General features: G+C 43.2%; 1 protein-coding gene across 8 annotated transcripts in view; it reads right to left on the bottom strand.

Annotated features, from left to right (window-relative positions):
* Positions 1 to 25,025, bottom strand: part of MAP3K20 (mitogen-activated protein kinase kinase kinase 20) — a 177,271-nt gene that overhangs the window by 22,027 nt on the left and 130,219 nt on the right. For 6 of the 8 annotated variants that reach the window (XM_025460213.3, XM_049106229.1, XM_025460215.3 and 3 more), the window contains 5 exons: positions 15,942 to 15,986; positions 14,091 to 14,121; positions 13,851 to 13,990; positions 8,966 to 9,028; positions 6,063 to 6,155 (listed from right to left, as the gene is read on the bottom strand). In XM_025460213.3, coding sequence (XP_025315998.1) covers positions 6,063 to 6,155; positions 8,966 to 9,028; positions 13,851 to 13,990; positions 14,091 to 14,121; positions 15,942 to 15,986 — 372 coding nt within the window. Of the gene's footprint in view, positions 1 to 6,062; positions 6,156 to 8,965; positions 9,029 to 13,850; positions 13,991 to 14,090; positions 14,122 to 15,941; positions 15,987 to 18,499; positions 24,143 to 25,025 lie in introns of those variants that run through there. The other 2 variants (XM_049106230.1, XM_025460216.3) reach the window with 1 other exon arrangement.

Genomic DNA, 25,025 nt, shown 5'->3' with positions numbered 1-25,025 from the left:
AAGAGTGGGAAAAAAGGCCCTATTTGACAGTTTTTGATATTTACAGTACTCTGAAAAAGGGCCTGGAGATTCAATTAAGTTTATTAAATGCAACATTTTATAAGTGATCCACTAATAAAGACCTAAAAGCACAATAGTAGGTGGGAAGTATTTGTGAAAAAAAAAAAAAAAAAAAGTGCTTCTAACCTCTAGATGAAACAACCTGAGAATGAACTACTTACTGACTGCATCGCTTCTCGTGAGGTGTAGGAGAAGGGGGCCAAGTGCTGCCTGTGACCTGTGTGGAAGGGGCCAAGGGGACAGGGTGGATGGAAAACTCCTTCTGCTCTGATAGGGGCCATCATTCTGCTTCCGCACCTTCAAAGTGCTCCTCTTAGTTTCTCTTCCCCATTCACTTGCTCCTTCAGAATTCCACTCAAAAGAAAATCAGAAGTGACCATCCTCTGGTAGGAAGTACCGCAGTCCAAAGCCTGTCTCTGTCTTGGGGTCTGTGTAGCCAGGGTGTGTTGGTTCCCAGGCTTCTCCCCTGACCGTCGTGGGTATCAACTCAGACCCACAGGTTTTCTGTGCCTCATTGGAGGGAGGAGGGATTAAGGACTTGGGGGGTGAGGGGGAGTCTGACCGTCCCGTACGCACATGGAAGGCACAGTGCCTCAGATAGTTTCTTCATAATCCCGCTTTTGAATTTTTATGACACAGTCTCAGAAAGTTTCTTGGTGAGAAAACTGCCAGGTGACTGGAGAGTTTATTCCTTGGCAATTGGAGAATCAGTATTCTCGACTGGCAAGTTTATACAAGATATAATAATAAAGTCTATGGAACTGAGTATGTCTGTGAAAAAGGGTGGTTGCCACCCTAGGGTGGCGGTGTGTGGAGCTATCTGAGATTCTGGAAGCCTTTCTCCTTTTGTGCCAGATTGAAGGCCTCAGATTACAAAACACAAGGCATTCTCCACACAAAATAGAAAGTGGTAGTTTAGTATTAGATGACCCCACACACACCAAATTATCTTTCTTTTCTTTTTTTTTTTTTTTACCAATATGCCTATTTTGAGGGGATGATGATACTTTCCAGAAAGGAGAGTAAGACACAGTGGTTGAGTCATTGGATTGGATCTGCCCCTAACTAGGTGGGGCCTCTGGGTAAGGAATTTTACCTCTCTCTTCCTCAGTTCCTCTTGGACATGAGAGAGGGATAACGCTCCCTGTGATGGTGATTGTAACAGTTACATGAGAAAAAGGTGAAGTACTTATCACATGTCTGGCAGAGGTATGAAATAATAATAATTATCATAAGCATCTCGGGCCTGAGCACGGGAGAATTTTGAGCTGAGGAAGACCCAATTTCAAACAGTTCCATTGTCACAAGTTCAGGGTTGCCTCTTCGCGTAGCATTATTTAACTTAGTAACTTACTTTTTTCTAATTAATTAATTAATTAATTAATTTATTTATTTTTAGTAACTTACTTTTTAGAAGTACGTCAACTACATGAGTAAAACCCATTCTCATTTATTGTTAATTTAAGTGGTCAGTGAAACCTCTGGCCCAATCGTATTTGCCCTGCCAGTTTGTCTCACAAAGGAAAAAAAATTCTTCCATCTGTGCAAGAATTCTTAAGGTATGTATGGGGCTTCAGCTGGCTGAGGTCCTGGCCCTCCGGAGGATGTGGCAGTAGAGACGGACCACAGCAGGGCCACACGTGGCACCTGGCCACTCAAGCCAGCATGTAGGCCCTCAGATGTGAATGGCTTTCCTCAGTTGAGCAAAGCAACCTCCCTTTTGCGTCAGAATGCATCTGGTTGTAAAATGAGGCTAAAACATAGAATGGTATCTGAATTCTTAGAATAAAAGGCTGACGTGACAGGTCTTACAACAAAAGGCCTTTTCCTCTACGTGTATTGGTTTATTTGTGTATAAGATCATATTTTCTTTCTTTCCTCTTAGTAGGCCAGTTAACTGAACCAACATACCAATTTGAAGTGGTCGTGGAGCTGGTGGGCCTTCTCAGATGCAATGGGAAAATGTAGCTACTATTTTCATGATACAGTCCCTGTCGTCTGTTATTCCCAGTGGCTGTAATTAGAACCTGTCTTTCATTTTCTTTGTAAAAGAAAAGGCGGAATGGTCAAGCAGATCTCCCTGCTATGCAAACCCAGGTTTGGAGAGAACTTGCAAAGCACCGATGTCCTCTTATAACATGTTCTAGTCACGGAGAGGCTTCACCTTTTCTGTGAAGATGGGTTTATGAGAACTCAGTTAGTTGGGATTTTGAGGATGTCTTTTTTTCTTGGGTTGTACCTTTAAAGGTCAAGGTAACAAGATTTTCATGAGGGGCATTGGGATTGCAATTCAGAGCACGTTCTTTTGGAAAATGTTTCGTAATGCTGGGGTATAGGCTGGCATAATGGGGTAGTTTAGAACTGGACGGTAATTTATTCTAGGATTATTTTATGAAAATTTATGGACGGCTTAAATATCTTGGGTCAGGTATGAGATCTAGCACATGTTTAAGAAGAAGGTAATGATAAAGATGTAATTTCCAGTCCGAGCTCTGTCCTCCCCTTGCCCAAGGCTGCTCACACACTTCCTCTTGCTCTGTTTCCTGATCAGTGATGACAATACTCTACCTTATGCATCTCACAGAAATGCCAGGGGGATAAATGAGATGACATTTATGAAATAACCTGAACTCTTTAGAGAGAAGTATTCTCTAAGCATAAGCTTTAAATACTATATTCAGGAAGTTATCTGCAAATGACCATGAACCTCTTCAAGCATCGTTTCAAAACTCAACCCTTCCAAAAAAAGGTTTTCCTGGTTAACCTTATCCATTCCAGTCCCTTCTTCATACTGTTAGCACCATGGCATTATATCCACTTTGCACATTGCACTCTTGATCTGTTATATCGTAACATCATCTATCCAGCTGCCCACACTAGAAATCTCTATCTTGGCTCCTCTGCCCCACCCCACCACCCCATTTCCAGCTGGTGACCCAATCTGATCAGCTCCATCTCCGAGTCCTTGGACTTGTGGCACTTCCATGGCACTGCCATAGCCTCCTCTCCTTGTCCCCTTTAACCTACTTGTCTGCATTGCCTGCTCCCAATCCTTCTCACTTTAGCCTGTGCATCTGAGAGATATTTATTTATTTATTTAAAGATTTTTAATTTATTTATTCATGATAGTCACAGAGAGAGAGAGAGAGAGAGAGAGAGAGGCAGAGACACAGGCAGAGGGAGAAGCAGGCTCCATGCAAGGAGCCGGACGTGGGACTCGATCCCGGGTTTCCAGGATCAGGCCTTGGGCTGAAGGCGGTGCTAAACCACTGAGCCACCCGGGCTGCCTAGAGACCTTTTAAAAACAAATCTGATCCTATCTACTCCCTGCTGAAAACTCTTCAAACTCTTTAGCACCTAAGATAGCTCTTTTACTGATTGCCAGCCACTGCTCTGGCCTTAACTCTCACCACACTAGTCCACTCGCTTCACGCTAAGTTCCAGAGGCAGTGCTGTTTGAGGTGAGTTGTGAGATCCCATAAGAAGGGTTCCCTGTGTGTTCATTTTGGCTCCATGCTTCTGAGGCTTTGCGCATGCTGTTCCTTTTGCCTTCCATGTCTTCTCCCTTCGGAATAATTTCTTTTTTTTTTTTTAATTTATTTATTTATGATAGTCACACAGAGAGAGAGAGAGAGAGAGAGAGGCAGAGACACAGGCAGAAGGGGAAGCAGGCTCCATGCACCGGGAGCCCGACGTGGGATTCGATCCCGGGTCTCCAGGATCGCGCCCTGGGCCAAAGGCAGGCGCCAAACCGCTGCGCCACCCAGGGATCCCTTTCGGAATAATTTCTAATGGTTTTAAAATTTTAGCCGAAGCATCACTTCTACCAAAAAGACCTTATGATCCTCTCTGACCCCTTTCTGCATCTGCTTTCAATGCACATCCACCGTGCTTCCATGGAATGATGTGCTGCTGAATGCATGGTTGAAATTATTCCCCTGTAGGCATGACCAAGGATCAGCAGACTGTCAAAAATTGCAATGACTATAGGTCTTGTGAAAACTTACGGCTCAAGAAATTTACACAATTGTGGCCCAAAACAGACCGCTGTATTCAGTCTCAAATATCACTTATACTACCCAGATTTTTACAAAAAGATGTATTTTTTAGTTTTCCACGTTAACAAGTCATTTCTTTGTTAACGGAAAATTATTTTCTTGGTTGAGACTGCTTTCAATAAGTCCCTCTCAAGAAAATCCTTCCCTCTTCTTTTACTACCTACAAGTCATAAAATGGTTTAAACAAAGAGTACTAAGTGCCATGGAGTTGAGGATATCAAAGAAGCAAATTAAAATATATAACGTGTTTACCATCAGATGGACTTGGGAGTGCCCACAGCTACAGAATCTCAGGGTTAGAAGGGCGCCGGGTTGTTGGAGGGAGAGGATCTTACTCTCCTGCCCCACTTTCTGTAGCTGCTTCTAACAACAGGAATGAGTAGACAGTGACCCGCTCCCAGAAAGAAAGGAAAGTGTTCGTATACAAGAAACGTGGAGTCAGAGTTTTCAGTCAACCAGTTTCTTTGGCAAAACAAGGCAGGTAAAGATACCACTCAGCAAAAGCACCAGTGTACCTGCAGGTGCACGCAGGATGCTCTGTCAGTGTCTAGAAAGCCTATCTTTTGAAGCCCTGGGTGAAAATCAACCCCTCATAACAATTTCCAGTCACTCCCAAACCCTGGTTCCAGGAATGGCCTGGGGTAAGTGTGGTGTGATCCGTGACAGGCCAGTGGGCCCGCTGAGCCTACACTAGCCCTACAAGAGCAACCGGCTGGGGGTTGTAAGGAGTTGTACTCACAAGATCTCTTGTCTGCCTCAGGGGAAGGGTACAAGTGGTACAGAAGGTTAGAGCTTGGTTCTGGGGTCAGAGAGGCCTGCGTTCAAATCCTTATTCTGCTACTTGCTGGCCTGGTAATCCTTGGGTAAGGCATTTACCCTACAGAGCCTCAGCTCCCTCATTTGTTACATAGGGGGAAGTAGCATCTACACCTCAAAACTGTATGCCTGGAATGCAATAAGCGGTCACTTAACAGAAGTTATTGGGTGCCTGGGTAGCTCAGTCAGTTAGGCATCTGCCTTCACCTCAGGTCATGACCCCAGGGTCCTGGGATCAAGCTCCATGTGCGGCTCCCTGCTCAGCGGGGAATCTGCTTCTCCCTCTACCCAACCCCCTGTTCATGCTCTCTCTTTCTCTCTCTCTGAAATAAATAATCTTTTAAAAAATTAATAGAAGTTATCATTATGACTACCTATTTACGGTGGTCCAAAGTAACATAAACTTATTGTGATTCTAGTTCATATGCCACCTAGGTCAAATAATTTTGCCATACTCTAAAATTAACATAAAGTGAAAGCCTGATGGAATGAGTGTCAGTCAAATGCCCTGCTGTCCTGTTTATTTTATTTTTAAAGATTTTATTTATCTATTCATGAGAGACACAGAGAGAGAGAGGCAGACACACAGGCAGAGGGAGAAGCAGGCTCCATGCAGGGAGCCTGACGTGGGACTCGATCCCGGGTCCCCAGGATCAGGTACTGAGCTGAAGGCAGCGCTAACCACTGAGCAACCCGGGCTGGCCACCTGCTGTCCTGTTTAGAGCTGACAATCAGGCTTTCCATATTGCCTACATGTCTACTCTCAGTGTCATTTTACTCTCAGCATTGTGAAACAGGAGCAGGAAGATGGGATGCTCAAAGCCCAGCAGCATGAACAGCATGCTGGTGCTCCCCCGCCCCCTGTGCTTTGCTGGGAGTTTCCTTGATGGTTTGGGCGGCCTCACACAGGACTCTTCAGGAGTAAGATTCAAAGACTGGATTACATAGGGAGCCGGAAACCTTTCAACCAAATTCTATTTTATAAAGCCCATAAATTTACTCAGAATTGAGTTTTCGCTGGCTGGCCAGGGGCAGGAGGGAAGTGTATGAAATCCTAGAGTTCTGAGAGAGGAAAAAAAAGGGTAAATGAGCTTGAAATTTCTCCAAAGGATTTAAAATGCGACTTACGTGTGGGCCGGTTCCTGGTTTCAAGTGAAAACCAAAAACAAGTTCAAGGTTCACTATTTTTTCCTCATTTTCTTTAGGTTCATCTACTGAGTCCTAGAACAGAAAAACCAAGCTCCATTTATCCTCAATGGTACGTTGTGTTTTTACTTTTACTTCTCCTATAAGAGACGTGATTTCTCAGCACTAGTGTTTCCATTCTTACCTACTGATTCACTTTTGGTTATTTTGGATTAAGCTCCAAATCACAATTACTCAAAGCAAGAGAAATGATATCGTAGGCCTTTGAGAACATCTCTGCGTGCTTGACCTCACGTGCTACCAACCGAATGTCACCATCTTACGTGTTCCACAGTGCATCTTGCATGGTGCAGTTTTACCCTAGAAATGCACTTAGCACCTGGAGATGCACTGAAACTGCACTCTGAGAGTCTCCTAACACATATTTATGAGCTATTCCCGGAGAGCAGCTCTGTGCTTGCTATAGCAGACGAGGAGGAAGGGCCAAGCAGAGGAACAAAATGAAACTTCAGGAGCTTAAGATGGAAAACTAAAGTTAGTGAACAAGAAGAGTTCTGTGCATTAATTGCAAATATCTACTCATAACAATATGCCATATACCTTTAGACTATATTCAAAATAATATGTCAAATATACTAACATATTACTCACACGGTATGCCTCCCACCCCCCCCCCCATGCTAGTGATAGATAATCCAGAGCCCTAGCGTGGGAATCCCTTTAATGACTTATGTGTGGGACAAAGGTCTCCAGAGCCAGGTGGGAGGCCACCGTACTAAGCTACAATGTTCGTACCTACACCCCCTAGCCACTAAGGTAACATGTGTTGTTCTTTTTTTTTTTTTTTTTTTTTTTTTATTTTTTTTTTTTTTTTTTCTCATTAAACTTTTGTTTTAATGGGTCTCAAAATTCTGTGACAGATTTTTGGTCAAGTTGTTTCCATTAAAAAGTACTGATTTTAAAAACTAATAACTTAAAACTGCCACACACGCACAAAAAAAAAAAAAAAAAACAAATGGTCCACAAAACATTCTCCTTTCCTTCTGAAGGTTTTACGATGCATTGTTATCATTAACCAGTCTTTTACTATTAAACTTAAATGGCCAATTGACACAAACAGTTCTGAGACCGTTCTTCCACCACTGATTAAGACTGGGGTGGCAGGTATTAGGGATAATATTCATTTAGCCTTCTGAGCTTTCTGGGCAGACTTGGTGACTTTGCCAGCTCCAGCTGCCTTCTTGTCCACTGCTTTGATGACACCCACAGCAACCGTCTGTCTCATGTCACGAACAGCAAAACGGCCCAGAGGAGGATAGTCAGAGAAGCTCTCAACACACATAGGTTTGCCAGGAACCATATCAACAATGGCAGCATCCCCAGATTTCAAGAACTTGGGACCATCTTCCAGCTTCTTTCCAGAACGACGATCTATCTTTTCCTTCAGCTCAGCAAACTTGCAAGCAATGTGAGCTGTGTGACAATCCAGCACAGGTGCATATCCAGCACTGATTTGGCCTGGATGGTTCAGGATAATCACCTGAGCTGTGAAGCCAGCTGCTTCCATTGGTGGGTCATTTTTGCTGTCACCAGCCACATTGCCACGACGAACATCTTTGACAGATACGTTCTTGACATTGAAGCCCACATTGTCCCCAGGAAGAGCCTCACTCAAAGCTTCATGGTGCATTTCAACAGACTTTACTTCAGTTGTAACATTGACTGGAGCAAAGGTGACCACCATACCAGGCTTAAGAACACCAGTCTCCACTCGACCCACTGGGACAGTACCAATACCACCAATTTTGTAGACGTCTTGGAGAGGCAGACGCAAGGGCTTATCAGTTGGACGAGTTGGTGGCAGAATGCAATCCAGGGCTTCAAGCAGTGTGGTTCCGCTGGCATTCCCATCTTTACGGGTGACTTTCCATCCCTTGAACCAAGGCATGTTAGCACTTGGCTCCAGCATGTTGTCACCATTCCAACCAGAAATTGGCACAAATGCTACTGTGTCGGGGTTGTAGCCAATTTTCTTAATGTAGGTGCTGACTTCTTTAACGATTTCCTCGTATCTCTTCTGGCTGTAGGGTGGTTCAGTGGAATCCATTTTGTTAACACCAACAATTAGTTGTTTTACACCCAGTGTGTAAGCCAGAAGGGCATGCTCACGGGTCTGCCCATTCTTGGAGATACCTGCTTCAAATTCACCAACACCAGCAGCAACAATCAGGACAGCACAGTCAGCCTGAGATGTGCCTGTAATCATGTTTTTGATAAAGTCTCTGTGTCCTGGGGCATCAATGATGGTCACGTAATACTTGCTGGTCTCGAATTTCCACAGGGAGATATCAATGGTGATACCACGTTCACGTTCAGCTTTCAGTTTATCCAAGACCCAGGCATACTTGAAGGAGCCTTTTCCCATCTCAGCAGCCTCCTTCTCAAATTTTTCGATAGTTCTTTTGTCGATCCCACCACATTTGTAGATCAGATGGCCAGTAGTGGTAGACTTGCCCGAATCTACGTGTCCAATGACGACGATGTTGATGTGAGTCTTCTCCTTTCCCATTTTGGTTTAGGTTTAGCGGTGGTTTTCACGACACCTGTGTTCTGGCGGCAAACCCGTTGCGAAAAAACAACATGTGTTGTTCTTATCACATATATATTGTTAATATTTCAACTTGCAGGAATGAAGCATGTTCAATTTATGTACATCTGAAGCTTCACTCAAAGGGCCTTTTGTGAGACAGATGATGATTAAATGTCACTTCAAACAACAGTTCCCGACATTGGCAAATTTAGGTGTGGATGTGGCAGGTGCGTACATCAATAAAATAGCACATTCTCGGTAAGACAAAAAAAACAAAACAAAACACCTTACTTACCTTAATTAGTGGTGGGAAGTGAAACAAGTTTAGGTAATCATGGGTTAATTTCTCAATGGCTGACTGTAAAGAAAAAAAAAAGCCAACACGTGATTTTATTAATGATCCGATAGTGCCATGAGAGGTTAAAATTATTGTGCACATATAAAGGCATTCTTTATTTATGTAGCCCATAAAATATCTTGGGGATGTTACTATCCAGCATCTATGGAGAATGAAACTGATTGTTCAAAATATTATAGGTAGTTTGTAATTATTTACTGGAACAGGAAGATATTTTAAAGATGTTAAATCTCAGACCACATAATAAATAGAGCCATTCTTCAAACCCTGGTTGAGTGTCCTAGTGACAAGTTAATGTTCTAGGGTACAGGGTGCAGTTGTCGGCCTCAGCAACTGGGGAAAAAAACAAGGAACATGAATATATCACAAGGGACTTTCCTCAAGGCTGGGACCTCGCTAAAGGGTTTCCCTGCATTGTAAGGGCTCTTCTCCGGGTATGTGTCCAACACTCCCTCGCCCAGGGAAGCACAAAGAACCCGGAGAGGAAAGGAGAATGATTTAAATCATGATTTTTTTTTTTAATACTCATCAGGTATAATCCAGCTTTTCTGTGAACTGAACATCTCACGTAGAGAGTAAAAAAGTGCCAATGTGAGAAAAATTAGATGCATTTTTCAAAGTGAAATGAAAGCTGTTGACACTTGACAATGTAATGAACACTTAGGGATATTCAGCTCTATTCCTTCCACGCGGCCCCTCCACATGCAGGCTTCCGGGCGCAGGGAGGAGGATGCTGAGACAGGCTGAAAGGGACAGCCGGGTGGCAAAAGGGGTAGACAGAAGGACTGTTCACTTTCATGACCTCCCGAAATGGGCTGAGAGTCTCTTGAGAAAGCACACGGAAATGACTGTGCTTTCCTGGTGAGAGAGCAGAGAATGGGGGGCACATTCTCACCATCGGTGTGTGTATGACACATCTGACAGGTACCAGGAGGGCTCCTTTAGTCTGGAGGTATTCTTTTTTTTTTTTTTAAGATGTTATTTATTTATTCATGAGAGACAGAGAGAGAGAGAGAGAGAGAGAGAGAGAGAGAGGCAGAGACACAGGCAGAGGGAGAAGCAGGCTCCATGCAGGGAGCCTGACGTGGGACTCAATCCCTGGTCTCCTGGAGCAGGCCCTGGGCCCAAGGCAGGTGCCAAACCACGGAGCCACCTGGGCCGCCCAGTCTGGAGGTATGCACCTGGTGCCCCAGCCCCAGAGGCCCAGCACAAAGCGTCATCCTCATAGCCCCATGAGTGTGTACAGGATCTCACAGAGCAGGCTTCCATCATCCCCTTCCCTCAATCTTTCTCTGTCCTATGAGCTTATTGGTTGGAAATACCTATGGCACACCTGAGTTTAATGGAATAGTGCATGTTAGCTGAGTGGTGACCCACCCCCAGGAGTGGCCAGTAACATAGCCATGCCTTAGACAGTTAGGTGGACCATCCAGATCCCTGACTTTGGAGACTCCCCTCTTTGGGGATGTCTTCATGCGCATATGCATTCTCATCCATTAGTTTCAGGGGAGTCTTGGGTACCCCCCCCAGGTACTGGCCTGCTCTTTCTTTTGGAGCTCAGGGCAGACACTGCTTCCTGAGCAGAGGCCCTTGCACTGACCCCATCCCAACTAGTAGCTTCCAATGAGGAAGCTTTCCTCTATGCATGTGTTTCTTGGCTTCTCCGTGGCATTAGACTCTGTTTTTATAAAGCTTTTCAACATTTGGCTTCTGTGACATCATTTTCTCCCCCTTTTCCTACTTCCTGGGTGGGCATTCCTCCTTTCGTCCTGCCCAGGCTTCCACGACCTCTCCTTGCCACATCCATCCTTGAAGGCACTCTGTCCATCAAATGGAGAAAGCTTCCCAGCTGGAAGACCGTTCGTGGTCAGGCGTGTACACGGCTGCACTTTCCTTCTTTTTATTTATTTATTGAGGTGAAATTCACTACCATGAAATTAGCCATTCTAAAGTGTGTTGAGGGACGCCTGGGTGGCTCAGCGGTTAAGCGTCTGCCTTTGGCCCAGGGATCCTGGAGACCCAGGATCGAGTCCCACATCGGGCTCCCTGCAGGGAGCCTGCTTCTCCCTCGGCCTATGTCTCTGCCTCTCTCTCTGTGTGTCTTTCATGAATAAAAAAGTAAATAAAATCTTTAAAAAAAATAAAGTGTGTTAAAAGAACACCATTTAGCATCTTCACGGTGCTGGGCAACTACCACCTCGGTCTCGTTGGAAAACATTCGAGGACCCTGTGCCCATTAGTAGTCACTGTCCATTCCCTCCTCCACCCAGTCCCTGGCAACCACCCATCTGTTTTCTATCTCTGTGGATTTACCTATTTCCTGGATATTTCATGTAAATGCAGTCATACAACGTTTGACCTTTTGTGTCTGGCTTCTTTCACATCGCAAGATGGTTTGGAGGTTATTCTGTGTCGGGGCGTGCGTTCACTATGCTTTCCTTCTTGAACCTGCAAACCGGTCCCTGATCTGTGGAATCCTTCCTTTCTCTCTCCACATTTTCAGGACACTATGGCTGGGCCTTATCACTTTGTATCATAATCTCCGAACTGGTCTTTCAAAACCCAGCCTCTCCTTTCTAATCCGTTTCACAACTTCCAGAAGCAAGGTTTTAAACATGTCAAGTCTCAAAACTTCCAACACCCTCCACAGCTGGCCAAACTCCAGACCCCTGGCCCGAAGCCCCGAGCTGCCCAGGGTCTGGTCTCGTCTTCCCTCCACTTTCTGAGGGCTTGAGGCCTACGCCCCACTTCGGCTTCCTTCAGACAGAGCCACCTGTTGCTCCTTGCATTGAACCACCTTGTTCTGTTCCTTCACACTCTCTTCTGTTTCCTTCTCTCTTTGCTCCTTATTCTGTCTGGATTCATGCTCTTGCCTCTCCCGCTCCTGTCTACATTCCATATCCTGCACTTTTCCAAGATCCAGCTCCAGGGGGCACCCCACTCCATAAAGCTTTCCCTCTCGATCCCCCCCCCCCCACGGCCCCTCCCAGAGGTAGTGAATAGCCCCTTTCCTCCCAACTGCCAAGGCTCTGATGAGCAGCTGTATGGACATGTTTTCTCTCTTCTCCAGGACGTACACGCCTCAAGGGCAGGGTTCTTCTCTGTATGCGCACAGGCCCAGTCTTGCAGTTAGTGGGCATACACTGATTTTGTTGAACAATAAGAAGTATGGACATTCCTTGCCCTAATGATACCAACCAGCACAGAGGTGGCACTTTGTCCCAGGCCCACTCGGGATATCTAAGTCACTACGGTTTTGTGATTAAAGCTTGCCACCACCAACCCCCCCCCCCTTTCTTCCCAACAGCTCCTTAAGGAATGTTGGGTCCTTATTGAAGGACAGCAGAGGGGAAGGGGACGTGGGAGCATCTTATTTGTCATCTGCCAAATAGGACAAGATTTATCATGCTGCTCTGCTGGAACCCTGAAACTTCTCTGCGCTGAAGAACATAATTTTTCCTATCACGGCCCCTCTCAGAGCTTTTCAGGATGGATGTGCCCACACCCAGAGCTCAAGATTAAATTACTTGCCAGCCTTTGAGAAGTATGTTTATGCATGAGGTTTCCTACCTGTATCCTAAGAGAGAAAATATATGGTGAGGTTAAGGCTAATCATCCAGCAGGTGCTGATGGGGCTGTAAGGATATTCCTTGCATGGGCTCAGGAAACAGAGAGTAGATGGGTTCTCTTTGGACCTCAGAGGGGATTTCTTTAGAAAGTCCACATCAGTGGCTCTAACTGAAGATGTGGATTTGGCTAAGAAGCTGCTTTTCCAACATTTCCTTTGATTTCTTTCTAACCCATGCCCACTCCTCCATCTACCCACACTGGGATGGACGAGGTTTGGGGGACAAACTGATTTTATCCTAAGATCTCGCTCTGCCTAATAACAATGTCCACACAGATGCCAGCAATTATTTGCCTTGAATAACTAAAGAACAAGACAAAACAAACAGATCTGGTTGCTAAACTACGGAAAAAAAAAAGAAAGAAAGAAAACCAGCAACAAAAACAGATTTAGCTTTGCAACTGTTCAAGACTTCAGTTTGAGGGGCACGCGTCAGGTTTTTCTGAGAAAACGAAGGATTAAACCCCCATGTGGTGGTGTCAGTTCCAGGTCAGAATTACAGACACTGTGAACTAAACTCATGTCCTCATGATGTGAGATGCTCTCATGGCTCTGCTTTTGCTCAGCCCGTGGACAGGTGCAGCATCCGCAGGGATTCCCGGTGGATACCTAGCCCCTCTGGCCTTAAACGAAGTCGCCTCCTTTCCTCCTGGTGGATGGCAGTCCTGCGGGCACCACACAGCCATGTTTCCAGGTCCTCTGTGCACTAAGCTTTCTCCCACACCACAGCCTTGTCGCTGGCAGTGCCTTACCCACCCCCCAGCATCTCTTCCCCTGTGCCCCCTTCACCTGACTCATGCCTGCTTGTCCTTCAGCTCTCCTTAACTTCTTTGCAGAAGACTTTTCTCACCCCAACCTCCCTTCTCCTTTGTGGCATTTCCTACAAGCTGTCATTTTACCCTCATTGCATGATTAACACCTGTCTTCTCCACTAGTTTGGAGACTTCCTGGGGGCATAGAGTGGTATTCAGGTGTAGCGAGGTGACTTCTGCTGTGCCGGCTGTTAACCCTTTTGCTGTTGGACTATGAGGAGGGAGTCATGGTCCCATGGGGATGGCAGCTAAAGGTCTGCTGGTATGAAAGTGCTTCAGTACTGGAATTTGTGTGTGTGTCCTCAGGCTCTAACACCAGCTCTGCTATAGAGCAGGGGCTCAGGAGAGATTGCGGACCACACGTCCTCCCTCTGTGAGGTACCTTCAGGTGAATGATGTGCCCCTTGGAGACAATGCCCATGTCTTTAAAGTCTTCTTCCTCCAAAAGAAGCAGTCGCTTTCCCGTAATGTTGTTTTCCTTAAACAAGCTCGCGTATATGCTCATCTCGGTTGAAGAGTCCCCTGAAGGAAGGGATGGGAAGGCAGAACAAAATTAGATGAAATCGTGTCCAGAGCAAAGTTAACTGCATGAATTAAGAAGGTAAGTGATTCCACTACTTGCCTTTTCTGACGAGCTGCTGAACCCAAAAATACTGTGAAAGAGAGGACATACATGGTTTTGAAGATTCACAGCTGCTCAGTGGCCAGACTTCACAGTAAAACACATTTTCAACAGATGAAAATGTCTGTAATTCTGCACTTTAACTTTTTGACTCAACCACAAAGGTGAAATGAAAGACATTCTCTTTATTGTTTTAAAACTTCAAGCTTTCCAGTTGGAGATATCCCTCCCTGAGGAAGTCTTGGGACACTTTAGGGAATGTTGGTTTTCCTCCTCATTTGTGAGATTTTTCAAAGTCCTTCAAGAAGGCTCTTACTTATGATTTTTCTTTACGTGCTGGTTGTCCCCGGGGTTGCTGAGGCTCACTGATATACCCAGGAATTGTATGAGGAACAGGAACCACACAGCGGTAGACAGAGGAGAGGGTAGAGAATGTGCCCTGTGTTCTAGGCCTGGTCGGGAAGTAGCTCTGTGACCCGAGACACGTTAAAGCACGGAGTTTCCTGTATAGAGTGAAGTTGGACCCAGTGACCCTCGGTCCTTGAATTTCACTTGGCACGTGTTTACTGGTAGCCTCTCACACAGATAGAAGGGGGGGCCAGACCCAGTCCCAGGAATTCTCTGGGGAGCCCTTGACCCTGAGATTTACTTACATGGCTTAAAAAAAACCACTCAACCTCAAAGACTAAAAATAACTGTTAGAGCTCAGGACTTTTTAAAACATTTCCTCACAAATAGGATGAGCCAACTTTGCAGCAGGGGATAAAGGGATTCTATCCAGGCCCGTAAACAAAGGAGATCCTAAGTTCTTTTTCCTTGTGAAGCAGGATGGTGGGAACCTTATAGTCAAGGAGGCCCAATGGATGGGAAGAAGTGGAGGCAAGAGGTACCAAGTTCTATAGGGTAGTTCTCACCCTATAGAAGCCAAAGAATCTAGCTAACGTTGAAAGCAGTCTTCACCAGAAGACAGTAGGCGGAGAGGGATAATGCCCGTGTCCAGAAACCAAGTTGAGGTGGGTACACAGACCCTCCCAAGAGTTTCAAGTAGTGAGTTTGTATACTGGGCATCTGGTCTGTTCCCTGGGATGGGGGCTTGCTAAAGCTGGCATGACAGCTGGCTTTCATTCAAAGAAACCTTGAGCGTATAAGATGGACATGGAAAGGCATAAGCCCCCGAGGTCTCTGATCAGGAATTCTCTGGACCTTTCACTAAAGACAGAGAGATACAACAAGCTAAGAAGGATTGTTCCTTAGGGTCTCTACCCAAGTGTAAGGTATAGTAGAACTTCCTTTGGGCTTAAGGAATCTGTCCCCACCCCTCTGGCTCCAGCTGCAGAGAATGTCAGGGAGCCCATAGCCATTCCCCCTTGGGAAGGCCAGGATAAGGATGAACCTGTCACTTCCAAACAGTCCTAAGGCAGGAAGGAAACCTTGTTCAGCAGATTCTCAGCTAGCACTGCCTTTACCAGATCTTTCTCCGCTGTGGTTCAAGTCCATCCCTGGTATTTTAGGAAAATTTAAGATCAAATTTTTTTTCATGTATGTTCATTTGGTATCCTGGATCACTCCTTTAACGTTGTCATTGGTATTCATGATAGTATTCTGGAATACCTTTCAGAGCAAATAGGGAGGTGGAATCCTCTTGTAAGATTTGAAGAGATACTTGCTTTGCTCTTGAGGCCTTATTTAAAATCATTACTGCATTAAAAATAGAAAAACAAGGAATTTGTCAACTTCTCCTAGTTCGACTTTCCTAAGGCCCAGACCCCTCTGGCTGCGTTTTTAACTTGTGGACAAATGTCTGAACCACCTGCCCGGGGCCAAGTGAGGCGTTAGCAGAAGCGGGCTTACCACGTCGTCTTCAGTCCACGAGCCAATCTCAAAGGAGGGCAGCAGCTGCATGGGAAATACGAATGCGGTGAAACACAAAAGCAAGATTGTCATTGCCTTTTTGGTTTATCCCTTGTCTTCCCATTTTAGCTCTCGGCCGCTGCTCTGGCTCGGTTCCTCCTACAGGTTACGTTGAATGGAAAGCACCTTTCCTGACCTTATGGGGAATTTCTCAGTGCTCCAAGCACTGTGCCCACAGAAGCACGGGGCACCCGCTTCTCTTTAACAATTCACTGCACTCGGCGAGCTGTTGCAGCAGGCCTGTAGGTCCTGAGATCGTCCTCTCTTGGTATGTGGCCCACCGAGAGGAGTCTTACCTCCCGCAACAGGGCTTGGCAGTCAAGAAGTTTCTGACGTTTTGCCAGATACCAGAGCCTCCCTTGGAATTCTCCATCAACAGGAGAATCATATGATTATGAATGAAAATCCCAAAGCAACCCTTTGGTAATCAGATGACTTACATGCTTCTCAGTGTTCAGCCAAATGACTCACTTGCATTAACCAAATATTAGGACCCACGGATGAAGAAGGACAAGTGAAACTGGACTTCGTCGCAAGAAACTCAGGTTGTAGAGTTTCTTCTAATGGAAACTCAACTAACCTCCCTATCAGGTGGAGACAGGAAAGGTGACTTTGCAAAAGAACTTTGGCCTGCATCATTTTCAAAGCCAAAGGGCTACTAGCCTCAATATATGCCCATGGCCATAGGCTAAGTGATAAATGCCTACATAATCTGAAAAACATTGATGTGTCCTGTGTCTTGAATTAGTTTGCCATAGCCATTAGCTTTAACAAACTTATCTTGCTAGAATGGTTGGATTGCTCATAAGAGAATCATGGCCAAGTGTCTTTCAACCTTTGTTATAAGTAACATTTTTTTTGTGCATGAGTTGAAAAAAAGTTGAATTTGGTTGCTTTTACTATTACTCTAAAAATGAGAGGGTGGGAGAGTTAATCCTTCTAATCTGCAAGTATTTTGAACTCACATGCTCAAAACCCCAGTAGAAGTACTGGGGTTGAAATAGATGTGGATTTTAGATGCAAGAGCTCAAGGCTACCTTCACGTTGGTTTACTCGGTGCCTGGCAGAGAATGCCTGGCCTATAATCCCGGGTTAACTTTTGTTGAACTGTGTTGTTGGATGAATACAACTGCAAGGTACATTTACTAAAATGCTCAATTCTCTGGTATAGAATTCAATATCTGTGAGGCATTCCGGGGAAAGAGGCGGGTTTCATAGACTAAGATGGGGAACAGAAGGCGTGGTGGCTGGAGGTGGGTACTGTAGGGCAAGGAACAGAGAGGTAATTCCAGATGAGGAAAAGCAAGTAGGCCAAACACTGGCAGTAGTGTGAGGGAGAGGAAGAGGGAGGGCATGTTGGCCTCACTGGATGCAGTGTGTGCATGTCCGAGAATAAAGGGGAAATGCTTAACATCTTTGCTTAAAATGCTCAAATTCTCTGGCAATGGTTAACACCTCTGGGGAGCCAAGCAGATTAAAAAAACCCACAAGTTACAGTATGTTTGAATGAGTAGAGTGTGAATATTATTGCTAAGTTGCAAAGGTATGAATCACTACTGTGCTACCTGCATCCCCCTGTGCCCTGGTTCCCTCAGGATCGCCCCTCTCCTCCTCTGAAATACTTGATACATGTAGGACTCGCCACACGCACTCACCTGCTTCAGTAATGCAGAAAGGAAAATGACTTGAAGAAAATCTAAAACTGAATTTGATCAAAGGAAACACACGACAAGTTTTTGTCTTCACAGGGCAGCCGAACACAGCTGCAGAAGCATGCCATTTCCTTTTCCCATCACGCAAACAAATGTGAAATAAGGAACTTTTTTTGAAGAGTTCAAAGAACGGCAGACTGAGTTACAGAAATATTTCCCTGCATCAAGGCTAAGCCTCTATAGAGAGTGGGGGATGTATGGTGTTTTGATTTGTATACAATTCCCAAATGTTGCACTAAACATAATGGATAAATAAGTATTTCTTGTATAAAAGTTGTAAACGAAACAACTAATCAAAACTGACATATTTGGTTTTAGGGTCAAAAGGAGGAGGGAAGAGTTCTGTAGCCCTCCGAGGGTGCTCATCAAGATGACGCCAAGGGAAAGGCACAGATTCACTTGGATAATCACTCCAGCAGGATTCTTGCATCAGGCTTGCAGAGATCAGTGAGAGGAAGGCTGGAGCCAGGCACCGCTTCAAGACGGTTTGAATTTGGCAAGACGGGGGTAAGAGGTAATGATCTCCAGCCACATCGTGGTTTACCATTTCCTTAGCACGTCAGTGTATCTGCTGTAGGGTGAGTTCTAAGCATTTCGTTCTTTGGGGATTAAAAAAAATTCACCTCATGACTGGCCCATCACGTTACAACTTCATTATTTACACTCAACTGATTTCGGGAGAGAAAAGCTCACATTCGTGTGCACGCGTGTGGCAGTGTCCTTCCAAGGACGTCGGAATCCAGTCTAACAAAGATCTGATATACACAGCAACACATAACAAAGGGATTTACTGTCAAAACGTTTATTGCAAAATGGAGTCTTAAAACAAAGAAAAGCAAAGAAAAGTTCACATCAAAATGAAATGTATGACACCAACTTGGATTTCTGAATACATCGTGGACTTTGTGCTGGAGTATCAGATTCCAACTATGAAATCAGTAACCGAGTAGTCTTACCACACACGAGTGAAATGTAATCTTCCATACAAACATTGTACAAGATATTTGGCATAGGATTTGCTCAGAATAACATTGTAATAGAATAGTTGAGAAAAAGGTTCCATTAAAAAAAAAATAAAGTGATAATGCCATCATCTATTCAAAGCTCACACTCAAAGAATATAAATATTTTCTAGTATTTAGTACAAAATTTTTGAAGAGTGCAAAAGCAGTATGTGCAGTGTCTTGTAGCTGACGTTAAAAGATAAACTATTCTGCACATTCTATAAAATAATGTAGGTGCTTAAAACTCTAGTTTTAAAGTCAGTAATCACATGCCAGAAAGCTCCTCACAGGCAATAGAATGCAAGTAGGTTGAAGCCTGAAGGAACACTGCTAGCCCTCCAGATTCCCTGCTACACACTCATTTTTCATCACAGAAATGCTACAGCTTGCAGGCTATGCCACAATCAAAAGAACAGAACAGATTCTTCTCTCTGGCAATGCTTAGAGTCGGAACAGGATAAAAGTCTTACTCAAAAAGCAGCAAAAGGTGCCTGATTATAGAAAAATTATGCTCTATTATAAATGTGGTATGGTGAGACACTGCTAGTTTGTAAAAGGCCGCAACAAGTCTAGTGTTATCAAAAACCAAAAAAAGTATCAATGTTATTTAACTCAGAATAGCTTTTAAGATGTTCTTTTATGAAACGCTCACTACTCCAGGGAAAACTGAAAAATAAAGTTATGTACATCATAATGCTATGAGAAGTCATTCGGGATCTCTCCCAAATCTTACCTCCCATTCCTTGATTTTAATAGGGATCAGTTGTGAATACCTCAGCTGTTGTTAAAGTCTAACAGATTTGCTGCATGTTAAAAAAAAAAAAATCACTGGCTAAAAACTGGCCCTCAACATTTTCAGAGCATCCAAAACAAGTGTGCTACGTGTCTCCAACCCTTTCCCCTTGGTTATTAATGTAAAATATTAAAATGTGATTTTTCTTAAACAAAGAGTCCTTTTAACCTGCCTGCCCTGCAGAACTGTGGCTCCCTCAGTGATGTTTTTCTTTTTTATTTATTTTGGAATTGGTGTAATAAGAGTGACCCCCTCCCCCAGGTAAACTTTGCTATTTTATAAAGTTTCTACCAGCATTCTTAAAGGGAAAGAAACCATTTCCACAAGTGGAGATTCAAGATAAATGTCACAAACCTATAAAATTCAGATTGTATTAGGTTGTGATTTTTGAAAATGCATCTTTTGACTTGAGAAAGTTTGTTTAAGGAGAAAAAAAAATGAGATGTAGAACTCTAACCGCCAGGCTTAGCAAGTTTCCCAGTGAGGGGAGGGACCAGGCTGTGGGCTTTTTGGATGGAGTTCTTTACTGGGAGGGACTGCCTCAGGCGTGTAGGCTGTTACCATTTTTGGCGCTGGGCACTAAACACACCCCCAGGCACCCTGACAACCAAAACTGTGCCCCAGCACTCTCAAACACCATTAGGGCCCTGGATGAGAGTTTCTGGTAGTGTCATCGAATTCTATATGATGGACTTTATGAATACAGAAAAAAAAAAAGAGTAGTTGTATTTTCAGTTGTATGGCTCTGACAATTACTACCACAATTTAGAGTTTCAATGATCATTTTGAATCTTTAAATTTATTAGTGTTACTTTAGTTATCCTCTTTATAAATGTACATTTTTGTAAGTCAAGTAATTGGCAATAGACCCAACATCAGTATATTGCCATTTCAAAAACTGATCTGAAAAGTGAATTAGAAGCTGCACGATTCACATCAGCTTTAGAAATTCTGTGTATTAAACAGTTCTTTGAAAAAATAATAGAATAATGGAGTCTAAAGTCTTCTAAATCGTCACAGATAGAGTGAGACCACTTTAAAATTTTGTTTATACGATTCAGATTTTAGGGATGTTCAAAACCCTAGAAAGACACTGATTTGGAACAGAGTAAAATGATACCGTGCGGTAACTACAATACAGATCCCGGTGGAGAACAGTTTCAAGCTTATCACTGAAGCTTTCAATTCTGCTGTATCCTAAATCCCTGACATTTTTTCTTGGTAGAGTTCTGAGCTACAACCATCTCTGGAATACTGGTGAGGAAAATGGTAGCAGTTGAGAGATGAGGGAAATGTTGCCTAATTCACAGTAAACCTAGCTCTGAGCATAAAGTCCTATGACCTATCTCTTTTGGCCCTAATTGGCTACTTTTATTAACGTGCCAAACCTTTATTGCAATTACAATAGATTTATATGTAAATGAAGAAAAAAATGTCAGTTTCATCCTGTTTATATGTTCTAAATTTGATGATGATTCTTAAATGAGAGACAAGGGTTTACATCCTGACGTAAAGTGCACAGATCCCAAAATGAGCCCACAGAGATCCCCTTATCGGTGAGACCTTCTCTGGCCACACTATAAAATCCACAGCACTCCTCTACACGTGTCGGCCTCCTTCCCTACTCCCTTTCTCAGCGTGCACTTAGCAAACGTTTACATACCCTAGAACGCATTTGCTTATTGTCGGGACCTCTGCTCGCTAGCACGTGTGCTCCAGGAGCACAAGGGTTTCCCTGTGGCTGGTCCCTGGAACAGCACCCGGCACAGAGACAAGGGGGCTCCGTGAGCATCTGTGGAATGAATGACTTTATCTTTACCCAGAAAGATGTGCTTCCCCTTTGGCTCTGCCTTTCACAGTGTCCCCAGGACATGCTGCATAGGCAAGGGCTGAAAACCCTCCCTCTGCTCTGCTCCAAGATGTTCTGCTTCAGGGGCTCAACTGGAGTCACAGAGACCTCCCCGTCGGTGTTTGTGCCCGGGCTAGCACTAGGCAGTGGTGTGCACGTACCTACATACGTTGGCATGGACAGCAGCTGTACCAGATTGGATATGTAGGGAACCCATCTTCTAGGGGGAAGGTTTACCTAGAAACGGGCGGCAGCAGGGCCTGCAGACACCCCAGATACAGTCTTCAGAGAGCAACAGATTAAATTTGTTTGTATTCTAAGAATGTCCTCTGAATCTTTCCTAAAAGCTATTCACTTTAACTTCCGTCCCATACTACTCAACAAACATTATTGGAAATTGACAATTTAGTTTCTCAGGTTACTGTAACCACTTATTTTTTAGTGTCTTTTCACTGGCATAAATAATAGTAGCTAAGATTAACTGACCACTCACCATGGGCCTGGTATTGTGTTAAGTGCTTTACATGTATTATTTCATTTAATCCTTACAACACTCCTTTGAAGTGGGTACTCTTATTATCCCCATGTCAGAAATGAACAGACAGACACACAGAAGTTAAATAATTTTTAACAGATTGCACAGCAGTTTTGAATCATAATTTGACTCCAGATTCTTCTTTTTATCACTGTAGTATATAGATCGTTCTACATTTCACACCCAGAACATTTTAATAGTTATTTTTCTCCAAATAAAGCTGGCCCAGCATACTGATCATTTTGTGATATTTTTCAGCTGTTAATAGGGATCAGAAGCATGTCATGCTTCAAATTTCAAGAGGCTTTTTATGATTGAATATACTTGGAAATAGTATTAGATAATATCTATGATGATATCCTTTCTTAAATTTCCCATAAAAAGAGCCACCAAAAGTATTTTAGTTTAATAGTCAAATGAATGGCACCTCTTTCCAATACAGGCTAAAAAAAAAGGTTTTATTCTTTTGCCTTTCTGTATGTGTGTGTGTGTGTCTGTGTGTATATTTTGATTTTTTTTTATATCAATGTTTTATAGTTTAAACCAGCTTTGACAAAGGTGATAACATTCTGAGAATATTTCTCTGGCTGACTAGGTTTTTAGAGCAGCACCTACATTTACTTCCATTTAACACCAGCATGGCTGAGTCAGGGTTAAAATAAAAATTAAAAAAAAAAAACTCTAGAAGGCTGGATTTGATAAGAAAGACCCTTCATCCTGTACTTCTGTCTCAGTGAGTATAACTTATCTTTGCTATCCCTTTTATAATATTTAGTTCGCTCTTTAAAACATCAGTACGTGTATTTTGAATCTAGGTTTATCACACCCCTCTGGAAAACAAACACGTATACGCCTTACTGGAAGTGCAGAGCAGGTCTGAGTAGCACTTGTGCTGCCTGGAAGTATCCCTTTAAGACCACGTCCTTCTCCTTTTATAAACTAAGCCTTAGATGCTGGTGTGTTGTGCAGAAGCTTCCAGGGCTAGCACTGATATGAAAGCCTGCAACATCTGCTGCTGGTTTCAAATTAGAGTATTTCTTCTTCCAGTGTACTACTGAGAACATCTCTCAGGTTTTACTGTGAGTAGTTGTGCCATTAAGTATTGAAGGTCCTTGGCGGGCAGCCCGGGTGGCTCAGCGGTTTAGCGCCGCCTTTGGCCCAGGTTGTGATCTAGAGTCCCAGGATCGAGTCCCATGTCAGGCTCCCTGCATGGAGCCTGCTTCTCCCTCGGCCTGGGTCTCTGCCTCTCACTCTCTCTCTCTCTCTGTCTCTCATGAATAAATAAAATCTTTTAAAAAAGAAAGAAAAAAGAAGATCCTTGGCATTTAGGTATTTCTGAAGAAGCATTTGTTACAGCCTTCTTTCATCTCCATTTTTTTATTGGTAGATTTTGTAGTCACTGTTATTTCTGAAAGTACAGTGTATAACCATAAGAAAAAAAAATGTAGTGTGTTACAAGAGAATCAGTGTCAAAGAAGAATTAGGGGGAAGAGTGCTTTTTCAAAATGTATTTTTCTTAAGCAATTAAATAAATCAAATACAAACTATAAAGTATTCATTAAAAAAAAAAGCCAGAATGTAATTAGTTAAAACTACTATAATAGAATCACATATTTCTAAAATCAGGCACCACATTTGCTGACTCATTAAATATACCTTTCTGGCTTAATCCCCCCACCCCCCACTTTTTTGTAAGCAGGAAAAAAAGAAGTAAAATCATCAAAGAAATGACTGTCATCGAAATGTGATTGGCCTAAAAATTCAGTGCTCAGTTTTCTAACTCCTTACTGGTTTTTGTACAGACTGAGATAGCAAGTTTCTTTCGCTTTTCCAAACATTTTCAATTTTATCACTTTGCTTTCTGCTTTCATTCACTATTATTATCCATGTCATTATCCTCCTCATCACCGTCATCATCATCATCGTCACCTTCTGACAAGTCAAAATCACTGAACCCCAGGGCCATGTTGACCTTCTTGCCCCTTCTCTTAGATGTGGTTTTGGAAGAATTCTGCTTGGCTTGCATGTTTATCTGCATCCCAGAATGCAGCACAGCTCCTGCTTTGTTCATTGAGAAGATATCCCCAAAGCCCATCAGCATCATGGCCTGCAGACTTTGGTTCATGCCATGGCCCTCCCCGTTACTTGCTGCTGTGATCTGACATGACATCTCTGCACTGTTTGACTCCTCTGTCTTAGATTCAAAGTAAGACTCCTCAGACATTCTTGCAGCAAGAGGCAAGAGAAGCTATCAGGAGGGAAGAAAGGACAGAAGTAAAAAGAGAAATTAGGACCAATTTAAATAAAGGAAACAGATACCACAAAATTAGTGGGTGCTGCGCAGAAGGTAAATGATTAGTGAAATAAATGAATGTAGGGAATTATGTGAGAATTTATTTAATGGCAGGTTTGGCATCAGCATATTTGCCATAATTTATAAATGACAGAGTAAATCACAACCAAAAGTTTGCAAAGCACCATAGCGGGACAAATTTCAAATGGGAAGGAAGTTGCAAGTTTTAAGCCCTCATTTCACTTAAAATAGTTTTGAGGGTTGCATTTAATTTTTCCCCATTTCTCTTTCACAGAAACGTTTAGCTAACTATTAAATTTAAAAAAGAAATTAAATAGAGATTAAATTTCAAGTAAAAATTGAGAAACCTTGTACCAAAGAATAAAGCTTAGAGGAAGTTTGAAACCAGTTCAGTAGTCAATATCCTTCTAAGGAAATCTAAGCCATTAATCTCCTTTTTACCTAGATTACTATTTGACTCTAAACTAAAAACGAGTCTGGAATTCACTAGTTTCCATTTATTATTTATTACAGCCAGATATAATACTAATTATTCAACTTATAATTTACATGTAAACAAATTCTAGATCTGTCTCTAATACTTAAGTTATAAACAAGTATGTAACTACAGATGAAAAGTGGGAGGGCAAATTAGTATTAATTGTTTAGACTGTTGCCTTTTCACTCTATTCTCTAAGTGTCCTTCTTTTAGCAGTTGTTTTTTTTTTTTTTTTTTTAGGAATTCCCCTTCACAGTGGATACAGATATCAATTTCCTACCTTATGTAATTATTTTGAACAGCTAAGCTATTCCCATAAATGTCAGTCACATTCATTTC

The sequence above is a fragment of the Canis lupus genome, chromosome 36 (genome assembly GCF_003254725.2).
Source record: "Canis lupus dingo isolate Sandy chromosome 36, ASM325472v2, whole genome shotgun sequence".
Classification (NCBI taxonomy): Eukaryota; Metazoa; Chordata; class Mammalia; order Carnivora; family Canidae; genus Canis; species Canis lupus.
Note: the sequence above shows the minus strand (reverse complement) of the source record. Positions and strands in the feature narration are given on the sequence as shown.